This window comes from Sinocyclocheilus anshuiensis, unplaced genomic scaffold (assembly GCF_001515605.1).
Source record: "Sinocyclocheilus anshuiensis isolate Anshui unplaced genomic scaffold, SAMN03320099.WGS_v1.1 scaffold1136, whole genome shotgun sequence".
NCBI classification, from domain to species: domain Eukaryota; kingdom Metazoa; phylum Chordata; class Actinopteri; order Cypriniformes; family Cyprinidae; genus Sinocyclocheilus; species Sinocyclocheilus anshuiensis.
Genome location: NW_015548521.1, coordinates 377,177 through 386,297, shown reverse-complemented (window position 1 = coordinate 386,297; position 9,121 = coordinate 377,177). Strand labels below are relative to the sequence as shown.

General features: G+C 36.8%; 1 protein-coding gene across 2 annotated transcripts in view; it reads left to right on the top strand.

Annotated features, from left to right (window-relative positions):
* Nucleotides 1–479: 479 nt before the first annotated feature.
* LOC107656811 (kremen protein 1-like) overlaps nt 480–9,121 on the top strand; it is a 76,225-nt gene continuing 67,583 nt past the window's right edge. For both annotated transcript variants that reach the window (XM_016444757.1, XM_016444756.1), the window contains exon 1: nt 480–703. In XM_016444757.1, coding sequence (XP_016300243.1) covers nt 628–703 — 76 coding nt within the window. In that variant the 5' untranslated portion in view covers nt 480–627. The remainder of the gene's footprint in view (nt 704–9,121) is intronic.

The window sequence follows — 9,121 nt, the reverse complement described above, 5'->3', positions numbered from 1 at the left end:
TCTATCTATCGTCTGTCTGTCTGTCTGTCTGTCTGTCTATCTATTGATCTGTCTGTCTGTCTGTCTGTCTGTCTATCTATCTATCTATCTATCGATCTATCTATCTATCGTCTGTCTCTCTGTCTGTCTGTCTGTCTATCTCCCTGTCTGTTATCTATCTATCTATCTATCTATCTATCTATCTATCTATCTATCTATCGTCTGTCTGTCTGTCTACTTACAGTCTACAGAAAGTCACATATTTGTTAGTGGAAACAACGGCGCTTTAAAAGTCTTCGGGGTTATTTTCTTAACTCTCTGTGGCTCACAGCTATTGGATTTGTGGCCAGCCCACAGCGCGCAACAGGTAATATGCCCCCATGCACGGGGCAGGTTGAATCTATTGCCCCGATTTCCTGTCACATGATTTGAAATAGGATCCCTACTTTTTCTGCTATCTGTCTTGTGCGTGAGTGTCTGGGGGCAGCGCTGATCTGCCTAGAAGTTGAGACGCTCTTAACGCAGACGCGCAGCGAGATTTGCTGAAATTCATCTGCTCGCCGCACCAGACTGGACTCAAACACTTCAACTGCGAGGAGAGAGGAAGAGAAGGTGTTCAGATCTCTCACAGCCTGCTACAGAAGAGCGATGGATTCGCGGAGAATCGCAGCTTTGCTCCTTGCTGCCTGCCTCAGCGCGTCAGCTTCAGACCAGTTCGACACGGGTTAGTTCTCAACTCTTTTGAGCTGTGACTGTGTGTGCGTTCTGGTGGCTGTAAGTCTTTTATGAGATGTTTCTGAGACTAGTGCATTGTCCCGACTCCAGCCTGGAGATGAGCAGCGCGTTGTCACTTTTCTCGCCTCGTCTTGCCTCTGGTTCAGCTTTATGAATCACACGCAATGCATTACGCGCTAAATAATGACCTAAGCCCTCTTTGAACCCTGTTTTGCAGTTGATGATTCTTTGAAGTCACTTTTGAAGTCTTGAAAAAGGAAACTTATTCAAACTATGTTTTATCTGCATTTCTTAAATGCATTACTTATCCGGATATTCAAGTGGATTTTAGTATAAGGTGTGATGATGAGAATATGACCTCTTTTTTTTTCCCGTTTTTTTTTTTTTTTTTGAGAAACACATGGATAAATCTTATGCTTGTTATTTAAAACTTAAAATATATCATCATCATCCTTATAATATATCTTAAAATGCATTGTAGTTATCATTCTTTAACAAGGTATATTCTCAAGATATATATATATAATACTTAATATATACATTTTGTAATTAATTGAATTATATCTATCTATCTATATCTTGAGAATATACCTAGCTAAAGAATGAAAATATACCACACAGATACTTACCACTTCAGTATTTTTCAGTTTTCAAGAAAGGTATGATATCCTTAGAAAACTTTACCATGGTAGCATAGTTTCCACCAAAATACCAGTTACAACAGTGATTGTTGTTACTGCAAAATCCTAATAGAGGATCTCATTCAAACAGAATAATAAGCTTTCAATATCTTATTTGATGACAGAATGGTGACTGATAACCACAAGTTAACACACAGTTTTATTTTACTAGCAAGAACCACAGTAACAATGCTGTTTTGGCAGAAACCATTGTAAATATCTGTAAGGGATCTCTTTGTGTCATTGACTAATTCAACTGCTCTTGGGATGAAAAAAAAAGCCTCTAGGTATCTCTTACTGACAGATTTAATTATCTGCCATTTATGTTCTGTACTGGATGTCTTTTAGTTTTTCTAAATCTGCTTGTGCTTTATAGGCAAGTTATGTTCTTTTCATATGATATACAGTAGCTGAAAGCTCATCAACACATTATTTTTCCTTAGAAACCACAAATCCAATACAATTTTGTCTTTCAGGTATACCTTTCTTTGAGGTGAACTTGAGACTTTTAATTGTGTCATAAATCCATCTGCAGCATCAGACAAACATCAGGAGTTAGGCACAATGAACTGCATATTGTCTCTATGCAACCCCCCAAAAATGTTTATTTTAATGTTTAGCAACAACCACATAAAGCAAAGGTCTTGCCAGATAAACAGCAGGCAAGTGCAGCATGTTTTCCAGGTTTGTGGAGGGAATCATGACAACAACAACAACCAGTCGACCAATCAAAGTGTGTGGCATTTTAGAATGAGAAAATTAGATATAGAATAGGTGTTATTATCAAACCCTATTACCAATCTATTTCTTTTGTTATTGCTATTATAAGTTTAAAGATAATTGACTGCTTGCTTACTTGTGAAAATCTGTAAAATCTGAAACAAATTTGTTACCATCACACACTCTACTAATATTAACTTGAAGGTTAATAGTTTTAAAATGATTTGTTTTGCTAGATTCAGGTAGTTAAAAGTGCCTCTAATTGAAAAAAAAATACCCTATAGTCAATGAAGCTGACTTGACTGAAATGCACAAGCCGCTTGCATTGATTATAATTGGAGTGCTCTAGGTCGTCGCATAAGCTGTAATCTGTGTTGTGTTTCAAGTCTAAGAAGCAAATCCCCTACGCTCTCTTTTAATTTTTTTTGTTTAATTATAGCCTTTGATTCAAATGACAGGTTAGTCTATCTGGGCGATGCGCAAGCACTGCCGTCTATGCATTAGCAATGTATTTAAAGCTGCTTTCCAGAACATTTTCATAATAATGGGTGACTTATACCTCTTTACAAGTTTTTTTTCCTACCATTTTGTGACTAATTTTGACAGTTTTATGGCTAATTAGTGCTGTAATAATTAATAAGGCGTGTAGTAACATGTCCATCCACCCAGAAGTTTGAATGTGTTGAAATGACTTGATGGCTCATGTTCCTTGTGTTTTCATATACAATATAATGAAAATCATTCAACAGCAATTAGTCACAGTGACAATTTGCACTCTTTGCTCTCAATTTGTGAGTTTGATTAATTGCATTTGCAATTGAATTATTAAGTCCATGTATTCTTCTGCTCTGTTTAGGTGTTTTAGGGCGTCATAAGAGTCAGTGCATTTGTTAGGCCTTTCAGTTCTCCTTTTCTGCAAATCAGTTATTGATATTTGATGAGTAAAAGGCATTGTGTTGCTCATGTCTATGTGTGATAAGACATGCAGATAAAAAAATGTGAATGATGAAATGCTTTACAGCTTAAATGAAGGTGTGAGGCATTTGAAGAACAGCATGGCATCTGTGGGTTTTCATTAATAGAGAGAAATGCATTATTGCTGTCCTCAGAAAACCCTTTCATTTGTTGCTTTTTACTATATATTGCATGAATTGAAAGCATCGGCTCCTTTGCTTTTAAAGGAATAGTGCACCCAACACCCTCGGGGATACCCTCAGGCTATCCAAGATAATAAATAAAATGAGTTTGTTTCTTCATTGGAACAAATTTGGAGAAATTCAGCACTTGCTCACCAATGGATGCCCTGCAGTGAATGGGTGCCGTCAGAATGAGAGTCCAAACAGCTGATAAAAACATCACAATATTCCACAAGACTCCAGTCCATCAGTTAATGTCTTGCGAAGGACTCGTATAGCCGGAAGCAATGGTTTGAAGTTAAAAATTGATTTATTTTTTACAAACATGCAGCTTTTGGCTTCACAAGATAGTAACTGATGGACTGGAGTGGTGTGGATTACTTGTGGATTATTGTGATGTTTTTTATCAGCTGGATGCAATGCTACATTTCTACAAATCTGATGAAGAAACAAACTCATACACATCTTGGATGGCCTGAGGGTGAGTACATTTTCTGCAAATTGTCATTTTTGGGGTGAACTAGTCCTTTAAATATATCTAAGAGACTTGAGCAGGTTGTACCTCTGCACCTTGACCAGTCCAGAGACCACGTCTGTATTGAATGATGTATTAAATGAATAGAGAATTATTCATGGGCTTTGAGAAGAAGCAGTGCATCTGTGTCCAGACAGGAGCTTGCCTCATGTAAAGTGGATTTGGGTTAGCTGATAGATGTTATTGAGTAGCTCCCAGGATGGATTTATGATGTAGTTCTCATTTCTGTTGAAGATTTTATTTCAGATGCAAAGACAGATGCGTGGTTATTTCCCCCATATTTTTGCACTTCAAAGTGCACCTGGTGATACTTGTTTTGCTGTGAAAACAAAATGTGCTGATTGTGAAAATGAATGGAATGGTTATGGCTGAAGGGCAAACTGAAGACTTCAAAGCATCAGCAATTTTGCTCAAGTTATTAAATCCATGTCATGCCTTGTCTGTCCTAATAGTTTTGTCCTTCATCTCGCTCCACAAGGCGAAGCAAGCGCCATGTGGCTTATTGGTCCCGGCCAATCATGAGAAATTAACATGGAGTTATCTAAAATGAGATCTCTGATCATAATCGGCACCGTTTAGAGTTATTTCTGTTTCTGAAAGCGTGTGATCGACTGAATCAGCACTTCATCTGCAGACACTTAGTTAACTCTCTGACTGAATTTGATCTAATCTTGAAAAGGGAATCCAGTTTGGCTGTAGAGGATACTGGTTGATATTTCATCCAAACTGTCATCTGTTACAGGAAATCTCAATCAGTCGACTACACCGCTGTCAGTCAGTTAAAGCATGATAAAACCGCATGATGCTGCCAATGCTGAAGGTGTTAAAGAAAGATTTGTTGCTGTGTTGCATTAGCGTCTGTTTGACAGATCCTTCATCGGTTCTGGAATCATCTCTCTCCTGCTGTTCGGCTGCTTGCCATTGCTGGCTTTATTCTCCCTCGATCTTTGTCTATCCCTCTTGTTCTCCTCCTCTTTTTCTTGACAGGGCTGTTTGGAGTGAAGCTCCTGTGCTTTGTCTTGTGTCTTCACTCAAAACCGCTCTGACAGTGAAGTATGGTTTGGGAGGGAAACAGTAGCCAGGTGGTCGGAAACGTGGGCAGGGGAAGAACTTTTGTGCTTTTTCTCTGTCCATTTAACCACTTCCCTTTTTTTCTTTTTCTTTTTATGCAGACTCGTTTAGAAAGTACTGCTGCATTGACCTTTTGGAGTTCATGGCTATTATTTCAAGACTGTAAATGTATGATTTATTTTTTTTAGGGATTAAAGGTTATTTTTCTTGCTTTTGAAAATGCTTTCAAGAACATTTTGAAGCCTTGACTAGTTTTTCCTGTGAAACTCGCTTGTCGTGGCATGTTTGCTTTAATGTATATATGTGTGTTATGTGTGCGTGTGATTGTGTGAAAACATTTTAAATTGTATGTCTAGTCTTGTACACCAGCTTACGCTAGTAGTTCATTCAGTAGCCTATCTAGTAGCTTTTGTCCCTTAGAGGTTGTCTGATACTGTAAAATAAATGCTCTTGATCATTATGTTTGTCTTGTTTTGCAGTAAAAAAAACAAAACTACAGTGAGACTAAAAGTTACGCCTTCTTTCTTTGCGTGAACATTTGGGCGGCGTTATGCAAATCTTCCCACATAGTGAGGTAGACATGTGGGGGCGTGTTAGAACGAGCCGTTTTAGGTAGGCGTGGTTGACTCTGAACTTTTATAAAGAATATCTCTTTGGATTTGAGACTTTAGTCTTTGCAACTTTACAGATCTTCTTTATGCACCAAGAGCTTGTAACACTCCAAAGAGAAAGGAAAAATTGAAATCGCATCATATGACCCCTTTAAGATTAATTAAGTTTTCATCTCACATCATTGGGAAGTAGATTTTTCTTGTTTTAAGCATAACGCATTGTGAGGTTTATGCTTAAATTAAGAAAAAGTATTTGCCAATGTACTAAGAAAAATAAACTTATATATATATATAATTTTGAAATAAAATAATAAAAGAAAAGAAAAAATTATTGCAAACCTAAGTATCAAATGCACTCTTGCTAATCAAGAAAATGTGTCTTAGAATATTTTCAACAGTAAAACAGGGCAAAAAAAAAAAAAAAAGAGAGAGCAATAACAACAAATGGAAACTGGAATAATGGCTGCTGAAAATTCGCAGCAATAAATGGTATTCTAAAATATATTCAAATAGAAAACAACTGCTTTTACAAAAACTTTTTATCAAATAAATGGTGAGCATAGAACATTTTCTTTTCTTTTTTTTTAGTTACAAATGTTTTTTAGTAAGTAAATGTTTTCAGACATTCATTTGAGTTCATTTGAAATGTCTGACTTTGGTTTGGTTCGACTAGAATGCATATTTCTGATATAAATAAAGTGATAGTGATTTTGAATCAATACAGTGGCCCTCATAAAGCCTAACCACAGACCATGTGTCCGCTCACATATCTTTCTGTGTATCTATGATGCAGAGGTGGTTACCTGAGAGTGCTTCTTCTAATTTAGCAAGAGAAATACCCACATCAGAGACTGTCGTTTCAGAGGGCACTGCATGGCATTCCTTTGGTCCCTACATTTCCCAGAAATCCTTCCACCCATTTCCTGCCAGCATATCCTCACATTTACACACAACAGGCTGTAATTACCCACCCAGCTGATCCGATCCAGAACCAACCACCGAGAAACATGGAACACAAAGATGCCTCTGTAACCAAAAGTGACACAGTATACAGGCCGCGCTTCTCCTCTGGACAGAGACACAGCCTGCGGTCGCTAGTGTCAATCCCTGTTTCTGACTGTTTCTATGGGAAACTAAGCAGAAAATAAGCGGACAACACGTCATGTGTTAATGACAATACCTGAGTGCCAAGTTCGGCTGGGATGTGAGGCGCCAAAAGAGGCTCAAACATTTCTCAACCACTTCTACCAAGACGAAATCATTATCCAAGCTTTGCTACCCTCTAGCAACTGGCAATCGTTTTTCAGCTATATATATATATATAAAAGTAAATACTATTTATTTTTAAGAAATAATTTTTTTATTCAGCAAGGATGTGTTAAATTGATCAAAAGTGACATTTATAATGTTACAAATGTCACACCCCTTTGGAATTTTGTTGTGTTTTTATTCCTCATGTGTTCTGTGACCCAGTTTTCCCTCATGTTTGATTGTGTCATTTATTTCAGGTGTGTCTGGTTAATTATCCTCATTTGCTCCACTATATTAGTTGTGTTCTGTTCTCTGTTTGTCGTCTGGTCTACTACATCCCTATGTGTGTCTCCTGCCTGTTCTGTCCTGGATTTACCCTTGTGTGGATTTATTAAAGGCTGTTTGCATTCATCATCATCTTCTTCGTGAGTTTATCTCACCGTAACGTCACAGCAAAAGACTTATTTCGAATACTCTTCTTTTGAACTTTCTATTCATCAAAGAATACGTAAAAAACTTTTTGCAATTACAGGAAATGTTTCTTGAGTGCCAAATCAGCATATTAGAGTGATTTCTGAAGGATCATGTGACACTGAAGACTGGAGTAATGATGCTGAAAATACAGCTTTGATCACAGGAATAAATTACATTTTTAAATATATTCAAATAGATAACGTGCTTTATATTATAATAATATTTTACAATTTTACTGTTTTTACCGTATTTTTGATCAAATAAATGCAGCCTTTGGGAGCATAAGAGCCTTGATTCTAAAACATTAATAAAATAAAAATATAACGTATAAAAATTTTAAACCCTTTTATTTGCGTGTTTATTTGTTACAGTCCTACACATGGAATTTGGTGAATTTTTGAGTGACAAATAATTGAATCGTTCTGGATTGATTCACTGAATTATTTCAATGATTCAGAAATTAATCAACCTTCCAAATGAATCAAATCTTGCAAATAAATAAAATGTTCTTTTGTTTCATTTAATCTTGTGAATCACAATCCTTAAGCTTATAATTTTTACAGTTATTGTTATAGTTTAACACTAAAATTTGCTCATGGTAAGGGGGTGTATACAAGAGATTTATGATGGTCATCTGTGTCCCTCTCGTTTTGTTTGATGTTACACCATGGGTCAAAGGTCAAGTCTTAGTTGGAGTTTCTGTTCTGTACCTGATGCCTGCTCAGACCTGTTCAAACCAGTTCACCTACTGGCCAATGCACAAATCATTCCCTTTAGAGGCTGTTAAAAAGTGTTTTATCGTAGGCTATGATTTAACATGCTGTCTATAGACAATGAACACAAGCCTAATGACAGTGTTTTAATGAATGCTTTCTCCAATGTTAATGACTTCGCTACCACTCGTTTAGTTAGTTAGGAATATCATGACACCCTTATCACATTTAACATTTGCATTTAGGGCAAAAGGCAAAACTGGTCTGAAATTTCACATTTTTTATTGCACAGCAATTTTTGTGTTTTGCTAAAGCTATATCTGACACTGTTATTTTCTCAGAAGTATGCAAAGGTCAGTGAGAGGCGAGAGAGATAGACAGCGGGAGAGAGATTGAGATCTGCTTAACCACCATCACGGTATCCAACATGCAGAGATATGTCAGATGCCTAGTTTAGAAAAATATCCATATTTATAAACATGAATTTGGAATGTGCTTGTATAAAGCTGGCGAGAGAGAGAATACCTCAGCCGCCTCCCATGCTGCCGTTTTCTGTTTGCAGCCATTTGTTTTGGCTCAGGATGTAGCAGCCCATGCCACCCTCACCACTTCCTGCTGACCTCTGATTGGCGCCCTGTGGAGCCTGTACAGGTCAAAAGGTCAGCTATATCTATCTACTGTCACGTAGAGATAGGTCAGGATAATCGACTAGTCATCAGGCCGTTAATGAGCTTGATTAGTGAGCATTTTCCTCTTAATAGCTTTAGTATTTTTGAACAGTAGGCAGTGAATGTAAAAACTTCTCTTAACATGCTGACGGTGTATTTGTCTGTGTTTTAGCATACTAACAGTAGCATGTCACACTAAAACACACTATATCTCTAAATTCATGTCCTTTAGTCATCAAGGCACCACTTTTGTAGCAAATGAATTTCCCACATGAAAAAGAAAATGGTGTGGGGCTTCACAGAAACGGCAAGTAACACATTTTATGTTGAATTAAATGTGAAATTTTGATGTAGAAGGACTAAATAGTAAGATATAGTATTGTAAAGGTTTGCCTTCACATTTCACACAAAGGTTTGAATTTGACTGATTTTTATTTTTAAATGAAATAAATGCAGCCTTTGGGAGTATAAGAGACTTCTTTGTAAAACATTAACATCATTAATTTATTAATAAAACCGACCCTAGACTTTTTTATTCATATAGAGTA